At 43.2% G+C, this 14,917-nt stretch overlaps 1 protein-coding gene across 2 annotated transcripts in view; it reads right to left on the reverse strand.

Moving 5' to 3' along the window:
* Positions 1-558: 558 nt before the first annotated feature.
* Positions 559-14,917, reverse strand: part of rgl3a (ral guanine nucleotide dissociation stimulator-like 3a) — a 28,596-nt gene continuing 14,237 nt past the window's right edge. For both annotated transcript variants that reach the window (XM_085796163.1, XM_085796255.1), the window contains 13 exons: positions 13,616-13,800; positions 12,586-12,897; positions 12,382-12,485; positions 8,912-8,996; positions 6,824-6,874; positions 5,528-5,614; positions 5,406-5,438; positions 5,166-5,287; positions 4,976-5,071; positions 4,094-4,229; positions 3,715-3,975; positions 2,994-3,108; positions 559-1,503 (listed from right to left, as the gene is read on the reverse strand). In XM_085796163.1, coding sequence (XP_085652289.1) covers positions 1,331-1,503; positions 2,994-3,108; positions 3,715-3,975; positions 4,094-4,229; positions 4,976-5,071; positions 5,166-5,287; positions 5,406-5,438; positions 5,528-5,614; positions 6,824-6,874; positions 8,912-8,996; positions 12,382-12,485; positions 12,586-12,897; positions 13,616-13,800 — 1,760 coding nt within the window. In that variant the 3' untranslated portion in view covers positions 559-1,330. The remainder of the gene's footprint in view (positions 1,504-2,993; positions 3,109-3,714; positions 3,976-4,093; positions 4,230-4,975; positions 5,072-5,165; positions 5,288-5,405; positions 5,439-5,527; positions 5,615-6,823; positions 6,875-8,911; positions 8,997-12,381; positions 12,486-12,585; positions 12,898-13,615; positions 13,801-14,917) is intronic.

Below are 14,917 nucleotides of genomic sequence, written 5' to 3' on the forward strand. Positions count from 1 at the left end.
GTTCCAGCAATGAGTTTTACTTTACTTTTTATTATTCCTGTACCACCAACCAACACTGGCTTTGTGGAGGACTTCACATCACCGAGACCATCATTTAAGTCACATTCATTAACTTACTGAGATACCTTGTTTCCACATACACGAGCCTTCATTCAATTAAATCTCATTCACAGCGTGATCATGTACTTAAAGTCATCAGCAGCTTCACCTGAATCACAGCCTGTGCTGTCGACATAACGGTTCAGGAACGCACACACTCCGGGCAAGACGTTTTAAAACATTTAAAACATGCACACTTTTATGCTCGCACACAAAGTCTCCTTCATTTGAAAAGCTGCTTTCTCCCTCCAAGCAGACGCAGTCAGCAGCTGAGCCTCAGAGAACTCAAGTTAAGGACGTCTTCAGTGTCTGAGAGGAGCGAAGACAGGATCCAAAATGAAGTCAAACACAAAACATTTTTATCATGCTACTTGCGCTCTAAAATCTGAATACTGAGATGCATTAAATAATTTAAGTTGATAAAAATTACATTAAAACATTTAAACTGTCAACTAGAAGACGATTAAATATGTGAATATTTATTACTAATTCAGACAGTTAAAATCTCCACGGGTCCAAACGGATCCAGATCATTTCCGACGTCGTCATCTTCTGGCGCGGATCTCGTCTTTAGTCACTCCGTCTGACCATTCATCATGTTCTGTGTCAGCAGGAAACTCCTGTTAGTCATTCAGCCAAACGAGATGAAGGAGAAGTCCCACATCTGCTGCTGCAGCCCAGCATGTGTCCACGTTCACATCACGTTTCCCCGGAGCCTCATAAACACAGGACGCTTGTGTCAGACCAGCTGCTCCCTGATGTTTGTACTGGCTGCAGTGAAAGTCAAGTTTTCTAACAGGGGCTGGATGGGGATTCATCACCCACAATGATCCGCAATGTAAAAATCCAAAGTGTGTTTATGTCAGGAAGTAAGATCCTGGGTAAATGTGGTTCATTAATCCAAACATGGACGGAGAACAACTGGAGAATAGAAAGTGGCTCTTCTTCTTAGTGTCTCTCTTCTGTATACTTGGACGTTTACCTCAAATTCCTCAAACACTATAGCATATTTTGCGGTGCGGCACCTCTCGATGTTGCTCCCTGTGGTGACGGCTTCTAGCTGAGAACTCCTCCAGGTTCTGTTTCAGCTGAAACTCAGCGGCTCATACCTGCTGCACAGCGACAACCCCGTGATAACGAGTGGATAAAAACAGCCACAAGTGTTGTTGTCTGGTGGTGGTGGTTGTGTCAGATGAAGGGCTCATCACCCTTCAGTCATGAAGCAGGCTCATCACTTGGCGTGGCGGCTCCTAGGCTGAGCTCCGGGGCTGGAGGAGGAGGAGGAGGAGGAGGAGGAGCCCAGGTGTTTCCCGTGGCTCCTCCAGTGCTGCCGCAGGACAAAGTCGTAGTTGGCGGTGGTGCACATGGCATAAAACACATTGGCTTTGTCGGGGATCAGGAGCTCTGAGGCAGAAAAAGACAATTTATTTTTCCTCAGCCCGTTTCTGTTTCGCTGCTGTATTTCTGAGGATTACATGCAGAGCTATTTTCAGAAATGTCTCCATTTTAAATCTATTTAGAGAGAATTATAGTATAATTGGAGGCAGTGAGTTGTTTTCCAGCTGAGAATTTAAACCCTAGTTGAAAACATAATGACTGATTTGGATGATAGTTTATTACACCACTTATTGTTATAGTTAAAGCTGCCAAAACTTTCCTGCTTTTAAATCACATTTGGAAACATACATTTACAGTTTACATAGAAGTGATTTTTTTTTTTTTGCTGCTTGACTGGCAGCTTTGTACAGAATCAGAGGTGGGTAGTAACGCGCTACATTTACTCCATTACATTTACTTGAGTAACTTTTTGGAAAAATTGTACTTCTAAGGGTAGTTTCAATGCAGCATACTTGTTACTTTTACTTGAGTATATTTCTTCAGAAGAAGCAGTACTTTTACTCCGTTCCATTGAGCTACATTCCGGTCGCTACTCGCTACTTTTTCTTATTGATCCAATGTGCAAATTGTTTGTTTATGTTTTAATGGAGATACTTCCGAGCCTCTGTCACATGACTGCGTTTGACCCATCAGATGTAGCCACTCGCGACGTTCGCCTCCGTTTAACCAATCAGACGGAGCCAGACAGTCACACAAAATCTCTGCGGTAAACAGGATGGCCACTCCGCCTCAAATTTGAGAAACTGCGGCTAGTAAATGATTAGGATGACGTCAGCCCTGGTATGTCGTGGATAATGCCCGACGAGGTGAACAATGATCAGGGATTAATAGGCGACATGGAGACGTGAACTGTCCGACGCGAAATGTAACACACACACACACACACGCCCACACACAGGGTCACAGATAGACACACAGACAAACACACACACCCACACAAAGAGCTTATGGACAGTTCAAAGATAGGCCTATGTAAATTATTGTGGCTGAATTTGTCGTAATTTATGTTACTTTGTAAAAAAAAAATGTCATTTAGGCTTTTGTCTTAGTTGTTAAATGTTGTTCTTTGGCAATATCTGATTTTTTTCATTGCTATTATATTTTTCTGTATTTGATTAGGCCTACATTTACACGCTGATCATTAAACGAACAAATCAGAGGTTACTCAGCAGTTACTCAGTACTCGAGTAGCTTTTTCATCAAGTACTTTCTACTCTTACTCAAGTAAATGTTTGAATGGATACTTTTTACTTTTACTTGAGTAACATTATTCTAAAGTAACTATACTCTTACTTGAGTACCATTTTTGGCTACTCTACCCACCTCTGTACAGAATCAGCTCCTTCTTCTACTTGTCAATGGACTTATTGTGTTATTTGATCATAAGTTAGAGGGAAAAAGAGAAACCTATATAAAAGTCAGAGTCCTGCTCTATAAACAGCTCAGACCTTTACTCAGAGAAGATGAGACTGACACAGGCCTGAGGAGATATTCACCTTTTCCATTGTTGAGTTTCTGGCAGAGGCTGAAGTCGTGGCAGCTCACGTCCTCCATATTGTGCTTTTCAATGGCTCTCTGAACCACCTGAGGCGTGTGGTCCTGACTGGTCAGCTGGAGAGGGAACGTCACAGTCACAGTGTCAACAACAGGCTGTCATTTTATCTACACATTTTAACATCACTATTATAGTATTACATACTATACAAAATACACTGTGATTTGAAGTTAGTTAATTGTTTCAGGTGTTTATAAGGCAAAATGCCAGATTGGTTGTTGGTGAAAGCTTCTATCGCATTTATCATCCAACATCAACATTATCAGTTTTATCGGAAATTTGCATTGTTATGATTATTGATGTTAGAGCTGAACACTTGGAGTGAGTATCAGTATGAAATCTGAGTTAAAAATCAACTGTTTAAAGCTTTGACAGTGGAAATAACTGATATTTTCAGCCTGATTGTGTTGCTTTACCGACGCACTAAAGGATTTATTCATAAATCCTAGGCTAACAACAATAAATCAATTGTAGGATTTCTGATCAGGCATGAAAGCTGCTCAAAAGTAACCTCTGTTTAAACACTTTTGAATGACTGGTCATTGAGCAACACCGCTCCCCTCACACTTACTTCTGCTTTCCATTTTTAGAAAGTGTTAAACTAGATCAGAGGCAACAGACTGCCTGACCTCAAAACATGGTTACAAAACCAGCGTGCTCACCAGTATGCTCTTGTAGACATTTCCATTGCTGACAGACTCCACACTGACCCTGATGATACATGAGTCAGCGACCTGTTTGTTGTAGACAGGCAGCACAGCCTGAGACGAGCAGCTGGAGGACAACGAGGACTCAGGACTCATCGGCAGAGACGAGGAGCTGAGGTCTGGGTGAGAGGAGCTGCAGGACGAGCTGGACAGACTTGGAGAGGAGGAGGAGGAGGAGAAGTCCTCTGCTACGTTGTGAAGAGAGCCTGAGAGAGACTGGGCAGAAGACACAGGAGGATTTCTTATTATTCGGTTCCAGCTAATTGCTAAAAGTAACTTTGTCCTTGCTGCCCACCAACATTATGACATGACGGGAACCAGCTGGTGCTTATACCTTGAGTTTGAGTCTGAGGGGGGACGGCTGAGGGACGGAAAGGTCCTCCATGTCCGAGCTGCTGGAGCCTGACGACGACACACTGATCTGATCAGCGTGGGTCTTCCTTAGGGAGCTCTCACTGGCCGATCGCAACCTGCACACACACAATCGAAGCAGAGCTTTTTCACAGAGCAGTAGCTGAAATCACTTTTTCTTAACTGGGAAGAAAAATACACTTTAGTTTTTAAGTAAAGGAAAATAGAGTTCAGGTTGTTTTCAGCATTGGGAGTTTTTGTTCATGACCTCAGCCATGTGTCACTGAGAAAAATGCAAATGATGTAATGTACAAAGCAACTTATGTCCAAAATGAAAGGAAACTAGATTAAAGGTCCTATAGTATATAAAATGAGATTTCAGTGTATTTTCGGATTATAAAACAGGTCTAAGTTCTGTGCTCAGTCCACAGAGGAATGCACACAACCTGTAAACTGGGCCTTACAACAGGCTGTCAGGACATCTGTAACTTTATGATGTCACAACGTTACAGTCACCGTTCTTTGCCATGACCCAAGCCCCGCCTACAGAGATCCACCATCCAAACTTGCAGGGGTGAATATCCCTGCAACAGGTCAGTGAGCAAATCTCCGGCTTTAATTGGCTGACTGACCTGTAGTTACGAGAGCTGCAGAGAGACACCTGACAAAAAACCACATTCAGACGGCTTTTGTCACTTAAAACCACAAATGTCATCTTGTGGTTGTCAATCCGTCAAAAAAACAACAACAACAAAAAACACTTGAAAAGTATCAAATATGGAACCTTTAACTTCTTAAATAAACCCAAAGTGCTGTGAGCTCTGACACATTTTACACAAGGCTGATCTCATGAATCCAGACTTACGAGGCAAGCTTCTTTGTGAGTAGACGACTGCTCCATGTGTTGGGGGAACTGGGACAGGGGTCAACTGGAGGCTCCAGCTCACGGGACAGCTCGTAGCTTCACAGGACATAAAAAGCAGAGACTAAGACACTATGCAAACAGCATTAATTGTCCTGATAGTGGATTGCTGCGGTGTCAGTGTGTGTCTCACCTCTCCTGGTCTGTGAGCAGCGTGTGCGTCTGCAGCCAGGCAGTGATACGAAGGCTCTCTGGGAATTTGTAGTGGGAGCAGGAATCCTGAAGTTGTCGAATCTGGGAAAGAATCTCAAACTCCTGAAACAGAGAGAAATAAAACAAGACGCAGGTCAATTCCTGAAACAGAAAGAATGACGGCGCACAAAATCTAAGTTGAGCATGTTAGTATGAGACACCACTAGGAGGCGACACCTACCCGCCTGCGTTTCTCAAAGTTGATGAGTCCGCCCTGAGAGAAAGGAAAAACATTACGGCATTATAAATCTGTTTAAGTAGCACAAAAAGACAGTTGTGTTTGAGGATGTGATGTGTCCTCACCTCCACAGTGTCGGTCAGCGCTGTGTCCAGCATGGTGAGGACGGTCAGGTACGTGCCCAGGTACGGCACAACACCGCTGCTGAAGCCCTGAAGGTACACAACAAGTGTTTACATTCAACATATTCTTAAATATAACATATTAATTTAATACAGGTGCACACTTCTAATGTTATGACTCTTGAGTCTGAGCAGGATATGGAGATAACGCAATGACAAAATATAACTGACACATCCAAATACCAAAACCAAATCTCTTGTCTTTTTTTCTCTCTTTTTCTTTTTCTTCCGTTTTTTGTTCTTCCTGTCTTTTGGCAATTTGACATCATTGGAGTATATGTATACATACATTTTTATTGTTTCGTTTTTCATTTTGTTTTTTGTTGACAGTGTTAGAGGAAATGTAGAGGGTTACATAGGAGTCTCTTTTTTTGTTTGCCTGCTGCAACCTTTTCACCTTGATAAACTTTTTTTTTTTTTTTTACTCAGTTAGGCATGCTGTGAATATTTTGTTTCAACAGCGATTGAGGGGTGGAGGGTATTCTGCAAGCATGATCTCTGTTTAATCTAGGCAAAAGGTTGTGTATTGTCGTCAGTTAAGTATGAATATGGTTGGTCAAATTGGTGAAAAAACAATAAACACATGTTTAAAAAGCCTGTGCATATTCTCATTTGTCCAGGTCATAGTATTTCAAAGGAGGTTAAATCGAAAGCAGTTCATGTACGCATCTGACCAGGCTGGTCCAGGACCAGTCACAGCCTGGTCAGATGCATACATGAACTGATGAAGCCTCTTGGATGGGAGGTGAAACGTCTTCCTAGACAAATAACTAAGTCCAGTTGCTTTCGATTTAACCTCCTTTGAAACATGTTTAAAATATATATATAACTGACACAGAAACATACACACAAGTGAAATCACAGGAGCGTCACTATGTAAACAGAGTGATCAGAGTGATTGTGGTGGGCTATAAAACTTTTACACAGACACAGCCCCACCCGGACTAAACAGTGCGAAACTCTGTACACGTCCTCTCCTCCGCAAAGGAGAACCCAAACTGTCACATGAGCTCTACATGTGCAAATCTTTTCTAGTAAATGAACAGACAGAAAAAGAAGAGGGAACTTGTCTATTTTAGATTGAAATCATGTGATTTTTGGGGAAGCAGAACTGATGATTGAGGCAGAAAGAAAAACACCTCTGCCTTTCATTTTCTCTGTCTTCACTTCATCCTGATGGTAAAACTGAGAAGTGTGGAGCAACAGGGTTATCTCCAAAATAAATGTCCATTTTCTTACCATCTGTGATTTGGAGCCCGGGCTGGCACTGGCGTCTGACTGAGTCCCATCCTGCAGAAAACACATGACGGTCATGTCAGTTCTGATTGACTAAATAAGTGAAGGTCGATGTGTTGCAGGAGGCCGGGTGACGACTATGGATTCCAAGGAAATCCTGTCACAGTTACACCCTATCGTGTTATTTGCCATCAGGTGTGTACTGTGTGTGTGCATGTGTGTGTGTGTGTGTGTGTGTATGTGGCTGCCTGTCCTCAGTGAAATTAATACCTCTTGATTAGCGCCACTGGTTCCATTTGTGGTTTTATTTGTGTTGGCCTACAAACGGCCTTTTCATTGTTGTATAGAAACCGGACTGCTGATAACAGCAATGTCACTAATTACACATTCATATCAATTGTTTTTCACAGGGGACAAAGGAGACACATTAGAGAGCAGATTCAGAGATAAACACCAAAGAAAGCACTAGGCTGGGCCATGAGGAGCAAAACAAATCGGCTACCAATGAGAATCATGCTGACAGGTTGATGTGTGTGTGCAACCCTTAAAGGTACACTGTGTAGGAATTCCTCCCATCTAGCGTTGTGGTTGTAGATCGCAACAACTCAGTTGTATTTTTCATGCTGCATTCACGTGAAATTGGGCAGACGGCAGACGGACGACAGCCGCTGCACGTAACGGCATAAACAAGCCTCTATGTAAACAAGTGGTCCGTCAGCACGAGGCAAAACAATACACGTGACAATATGTTGTCACGGCGATGTCATATTGTTTACCTGACCCACGTTTTACCGGCTTCCTCTCCACTTCTGTGACTAAAATGACATCTGGTTTGTTACCGACGGCCGTCTGCCCGACTGCAGGTGAACGCAGCATCAGTGTAACGCTCCATTCCTCCTCACTGTGTTACCGCGGTGACTTTTCACAGAGGCCACCTCGACCTGAGCCGACAGCTCCGGTGTCTCCGCTGAGTTTTTGTGGTTTCACGCTGCCACTGAACGTAAAAACATTGCGACACCACATGGCAGCCAGCACCGAGCTTACCCGCTCCATGTAGATATGAATGATATGAACGGCAAATTCAGAGCTGAAAGCAGAAGTAAGCGGAATGTTTGTGTTAATATAAGTCTTAAATAGTTATATCTTCCGACAGCAATCACTTATATAGAGTGTTTGGTCTGAAACACGGGTCTGTCAGTCACTCTGCTCTGCTGTAAGCCGAGGAGAAAACTTTCCTTGTATCCTACAACCTTTATCCAATGAGGAGAGAGAACGGCATAAAGGGGCGGTCCTCTCTGTGTGTGCAGCCAAGGGATGCACGTGAATGTGGTGACGTAGGGACGAGGGCGGGGACTGCTAACTCCATCGGCTGACAGGAAGTTAGACAAAACCACCGGATCGCTTACTTCTGCTTTAACGGAACACTTCAGTTTGTTGATGGGGGGATTACTGATTAATGAAAAACAGACTTTTGAACCAAATAATCGATTTTCCTGAATAGATAACAGGAGAAGTTACACAATGTCCCTTTAATAATACATAACACGCCTGATGCTGCAATTAACAATTATATAATTACTGCTTATTGCATCACTTTTTAAATGAACTCAGCAACTTGTTTTGTCTTGTAAAAAGTCTAAAAGTCAGATGCATTCATAGCAGAATGGTGACAGTGGAGGAGGAGCTGCTGTCAGTCAGGTGGAGGTTTTGACTGTTTAACCACTCATATAATTCAGTGATTATCAGAGCAGCTGCTTAGTAATTCTGTTGATCAATTAACTGCATGCTAAACTAGTTTTCACACCTCAGGGTAATGACAGTATGTAGAGTTTTAACAAGGCTGAGCCCAAGGAGCTCTACGAGGGACAATCAGGCAGCATTAAGTCAAACAAGGCTCCTGTGCAGCGCAGTGGGAAGGAAGCCCTTAAATTAACAGCACTAGATTTAATAATCCAACTCAATCATGACAACACCCTCCACCCATTCCTCTGGAAACAATTACAACACTAAAATAACAGCTGTGCAGGTATTTCCCTCAGTACACACTGTCCCACACGTGTACTCAACGTCAAACACACATGTATTATTTACCTCCACGAGGATTTCTCTGGTGATGAGCACGCAGTTATCATCAGGGAAGGTTTCACACAGGTTGTCAAAGATGGCCATATTTTCCCTGAAACAGAAACAAATTGTATCTGTAAAGACAATATCCAAAATATCATCAACTTACTGTAAACCAGGGGTTTCAAACTCAATCACACAAGGGGCCAAAACTTAAAGGGATAGTTCAACATTTTGGCAAATTGGCCCATTGCCATAATCGCTATAGTCATAGCAGTAGGTTCATTACCTTTAATTGTAGGTGTAAGCTATTTTCAGTACGGCGGAGCGCAGCAGCTGGCTGCTCAGAGCTACGCTATGGAGGCTAACGGAATTTCTTGGTTTCCCTCATTAAACTCATCAAATTCAACATCCCAAAACTCCACAGCGCTTTTGTAGACAAGTTGTGACCTGCACAACCACCACGCTATGAGATAATGACGGAACGATACGAAACGGAGCCGTTTTCGAGGTAAATACAGGGTAAATACGGAGACTGCTTGCTGAAAAACTGTCCCTGAACGCAACGCGCATCAGCGGTTTTGTATGAATTTACCTCGAAAACGGCTCAGTTTCGTATCGTTCCGTCATTATCTCATAGCGTGGTGGTTGTGCAGGTCACAACTTGTCTACAAAAGCGATGTTGAATTTGATGAGTTTAATGAGGGAAACCAAGAAATTCCGTTAGCCTCCATAGCATAGCTCTGAGCAGCCAGCTGCTGCGCTCCGCCGTACTGAAAATAGCTTACACCTACAATTAAAGGTAATGAACCTACTGCTATGACTATAGCGATTATGGCAATGGGCCAATTTGCCAAAATGTTGAACTATCCCTTTAAAACACAAAATATGTCACGGGTCAAACAAGTTTCGACTAAAACTGACATTGTTTCAATGAGAGAAATGAATTTGAACAGCCAGCATATTGTCAATTTTCTCAATAAAAAATAAAATGAAGGGGCTGTGCGTGAAAAGCGGCCGCCCCATGTAGAGGCTACAGTCCTCACTGCAGGCGGCCCCGGTTCGAATCCCGCGTCGGGCAGCCCTTGCCTGCATGTCACTCCCCCTCTCCTGTCTATCTCTACTGTGTGCTATCAAATAAAGGCAAAAAGCCAAAAAATATACTTGAAAAAAATAAAATAAATAAATGAATGAAGTAAGAATATAATAAATAAAAATTAAAATAACTTTGTTTTTCATTAACCGTGCCTTCAAGAATAAATCAGATATGAACAAGCTGGTGAAAACTGTATTGTGATAGTCTGGCTAACACCAGAATTCATCTCAACGTAGATTGAGATTCGGTCTGGAACCACCCGTTCATTTTTTTGTATTTGAGGCGTGGTTACGAAAGCCCAGGGGCCTCATTTATCAAAGAGCGTGTAAAAGTCCTCTTAAATTTTCAGTACGACGGAAAGGCAAAATGTGCGTACGACCAAAAAATATACACTCTTTTCAGATCTATCAAACTCCGCGTACACACGGCTGCACGGTATTTCCCTTGATAAGTCACACCGGACCTGAGAAAAGCGTGGATGAGAACACGCCTCATACCCAGCCCCCTAAACAGCCCCACACAACCATATGTGGTCAATGCAAATCAGTTACGTGCATATTAAGTAGCCATGTGCACTCTGGAAACCTGTGGAATGACGTCAGTGGAAGACGGTGAAGACAACAGACGGACGGAGAGCGGAGAAAGAAGCGGAATTTCTCTGAAAGCGAGATACACGGTAACACGGCAATATCAGTCAGAAACATCATCTTGCATTGAAAGGCTACAATAAATACAAAAAAAACTCCCAAATCTAAATGAAACAGAACAGAAAGAAGAAGAATTATTTATTCTGCCCCTTATTTTAGATTATGTCATAATAATTTAAAGCAGGGTTTCCACTGCCAGTCAGTACTACTTTGCACCCCTTTCCACTAACCCTCAACTTCCGTTCACTGGAAGACTTTGATTTTCATTTGTGCATAGCTATATATTAAAAAAAAAACAAAAAAAAACATTGAAGTCCACCAGTCTGTGACTTTTCCTGATGTTGGGCAGCTAGCACCCATTTTTGTTAAATACAATAAATATTATTCACACAAAAAATATCGATCATGTTTTCTCATTTGCTTTGATTTGCGCCGACATTATTGTGCTTGCTGCTTGCTTGTGTGTGTCCAGTCTGGCTACGTAACACACGCACGTCGCAGAAATTATTTTCCAGACTGGACAGATGGGTTGTGGAAGAGGTGTAGCCTACATGCAAGGGAAAAATATCAATATGATATCAAAAGAAAACGAAATTCGTTTTATAAAGCCAGTATTTAGGAGCAAACTAGTGTAAATGCACAGGGGAAAAATCTGAGTCGCTGTGCTTTTCATGTAAAGTGCCGACGTCAACACGTGTGCGGCGGTGGTGGTGGGGGGGGGGGGGTCATCATCACCACCACTTGCTACTTCAAACAGTGTCCGCGCTCCTCTCTCCCTCGCATACTGCAGTTCTCTGACTCTGCAGCGGCGTCGCCAATTCCTCCTGTTCTTCAAAAAGCGTGTAAATGCCGGTACGCCATGGTCGGACTGGTCGTAAATTTTTGCTCTTACTCCGGACAAGTTTTGGTTTGATAGATCCCAAATTAGGCGGAGAAAAGTGCGTACGCACAAAATGGGGGAAAGAGCGTGTAAAAAAGCGTGTATCCACAATGATAAATGAGGCCCCAGAGCTGTTTATTGGGCGCTACTAATGTCTATCAAATGCATCTGTACGTAGCTTATAGCCAATCATATCAATCATACCCGATGACGTATGTAGAGTGACAGAACGTTGCTCTTTTTACAAAATAAACCTGAGGTCTAAACTTCTTAACTCCCCTCTGCTATAACAGAACTAAATAGATTGCGTCGCTAAATGTGTGCTTCTGTTTAATTTGTATGGGTGCCAGTGGGTATGTATGTATAGTGGCCATGTAATGTATTTATGTATCTTGAGGTTGTGAGTTTTTGTACGGGGAGGTGAAAACAAGTTTCCTGTAAAGGACAAATAAAGCTGAATCTGAATCTGAAAACACTTTCTAATGCTGCATCGAAAGGTAAAGTGTCTGCGGCCATGTTGGATCAACAAGCTATCAACAAAGTCACTTCGGTGTGTCGTCATCGTCTTGCTGCCCCCTCCCCTGTTCTGTGATTGGCTCCCTCGTTGAGGCTGACTTGCAGAGTGAATAAAATCATAAAATCGCACGCAAGGTAGCATGGGAACACCCAGGCTAAAATTGTGATGAAAATTGCTCGCGGGCCACGTAACTTTGTATCGTGGTCTGGATCTGGCCCCCAGGCCTTGAGTTTGACATGTGTGCTGTAAACCATTGATTTCATGTTTTATTCTCTCAGTCTCTTTCACTTTGTGCCTTCAACAAGTAACTCAGGTCAACGTTTCTCTAAGTAGAGAGTGAGAGTCTTGTTGTCTGACCTGCTGACAGCAGCCCAGGTCTTCTTGAGGCGATACACGGCGTTGGACTGCAGGGCCGAGAGGATGGCCCTCAGAGAGGAGAAGTTCTTCAGCTGTCTGCACTCCTGAACAGACAGAGGAAGGAAGGACAGTTGGTTTTGCTTTTTTAAAACAAAAAAAATCATTTGTTTATGCCTGTGACTTGAAATCATTTGAAACCCTGACCTGGGCGATGGCGATCCACCTCTCGATGATGCGCGCTCGGTGGACGGGGCCGGTGCGAGGGCAGCGGGGTGAGCTCGGGGCGGTGGACGGGAACAGGAAGGTAGAGGAGGAGACGGGCGATGAGAGGGGAGAGGAAGTGGACGGGCCGGGCGAGGAAGGACAGAGCAGCGAGGTGATGACACGGTTGGTGACGGCGTTAAACTGGGAGATGGTGGCGCGGACGGTGGGCGCCAGGTTGCGGTTTTCTTTCTTGTCGCGCTGGGACCAGACGCAGCCCAGGCAGTGGAAGGGCACCACTCGGACAAACAGCTCCTGAGGGGACAAGGAGACACAATATTAAAGGGATAGTTCACCCAAAATTCAAATTTCACTCATTATCTACTCACCCTCATGTCAACTAAGAGCTGTGAGTCCTCCGTTCCTTCTCTGAGTTACAGCGGGGCTCCGTGCAGCAGTATTTGTCCATATAATGGTTGTCAATGGATACCAACTTTCTTCGTCCAAAAAGACACACCAAAAAACATCCAAATACCTCCATACTGCTCATCTGTAATGTCCCTCTTGTATTGAAGCCCCGACATGAGAAATTGTTCCGAAAAAAATTAAATAAGTCTATATTTTAAGCTTGTTTGTAGCGGAAGCTCCCAGTGTCTCGGTTCACTGCTCTTCCTGTGTCACCGGCGGAACAATTTCTCATGTTGGGGCTTCAATACAAGAGGGACATTACAGACGAGCAGTATGGAGGTATTTGGATGTTTTTGGTGTGTCCTTTTGGACGAAGAAAATTGCTATCCATTCACAACCATTATATGGACAAATACTGCTGCGCTGACCCCCCCGTAACTCAGAGAAGGGACGGAGGACTAAGGAAGGAAAGGAAGGAAGGAAAATTCTCACAGCTCTTAGTCGACATGAGGGTGAGTAGATAATGAGTGCAATTTGAATTTTGGGTGAACTATCCCTTTAACGCATGGAGTGACATGGTTGATGTGGAAATGGAGCTTTATATATTTGATTTACGAAAACCTACAGCATCCAGTCTGGTCAGCTGCTCTGCTACTTCTCCCACAGGACAGTCCATAAAGCTGAATCTGTCTTCCTCCTTAGTGGACGTCTCTCCTCCGTCCTCCTGATCGCTGGCCTGCTGCTGCTGCTGCTGCTGCTGCTGCTGCTGCGGTGATTCACGGCCGCGCTGTGACGCAGAGCGGCTGCAATCTGTCAAACACAACCCATCATAAATGACAACAAAACAGGCGGCTTACTGGACTCTCAGTAGAAAACATAGACAACTCTGCAATAATCATAAGTGACACATGATGCCTTTTTATCACGTGACTTGTTAAAAACGATGAGTTTATTTTTTATTGAGGTCATCAATTTCACTGATATTAATCATTGCTGTCAGCACACTGAGCACACCTGCACTGAGGGGGAACTGATGAGGGATTTTATATCATCTACACTTTAATTGTTCAGTCAGGAACAGCCCACAGTTCAGCTGAGGTCACCGTAGCATGAGTAGTCGCTTTTCACAATGAATGATATCATCTCAATGAATGATATCATCTCTTTTCTTACCAACCTCTTTCTTACCAACCTCTTTATTATTTATAATGAAAGTGGAAGGGTAGGGTCGCTATAAACTGTTTTTGATATGTACTACTTTTGTTTTCATTTTATTGTACTTGTGTGTGCATGTTCTTCATTGAGTCAGTATTCTGTCTTTGTATTGGTATTCTATGGTTCTTCTACGTATTTCTCATGTGTCTTTTTTTACTGCCTGGAGACTACAGACGGAAATGAGCCGTGGCTATAATCTGGCATATTTACATATTCACATGTATACAATTTCCGCAATCTAAATAAATAAATACAATTAAGCAGGGGTTGAGTGTAACCGATGGATTGTGTGCAAGCCATTTACCTTTAATATGAAAACCTATGTGACTGAAACTCTAATCACATGATGTAATTAACTCATTGAGTGCCAAACACGTAATTTCTCATTTTTCGTTCCCATGCGTTGAGTGCCAAAAACAAGATTTTACGTTTTTTACTTTTTTTTAAATTATGGAAATAGACACTTTAACACACCTGATGTGTAAATTTGGGGACTCTACGACGAGTAGAACTGAAATAGATGACGATCAAAGTCTTATGACAGCTCATTAAGTTTTTATCATAACTCGGCTTTTGCAAACGGAGTTCTGCATGTAGATGCAGCGCAGCTGCTCCGCTCTCACCCGCGAGGCTCCAGCAGCTCGGAGCCGAAACAGGAAGCTCTCAGCCGACTGTCCCGCCCGGTCTTCATCTGGAGCAACACCGTGTCCTC

Source organism: Trachurus japonicus, chromosome 1, assembly GCF_045865225.1.
Source record: "Trachurus japonicus isolate A0001 chromosome 1, Traja_1.0".
In the NCBI taxonomy this organism is placed as follows: Eukaryota; Metazoa; Chordata; class Actinopteri; order Carangiformes; family Carangidae; genus Trachurus; species Trachurus japonicus.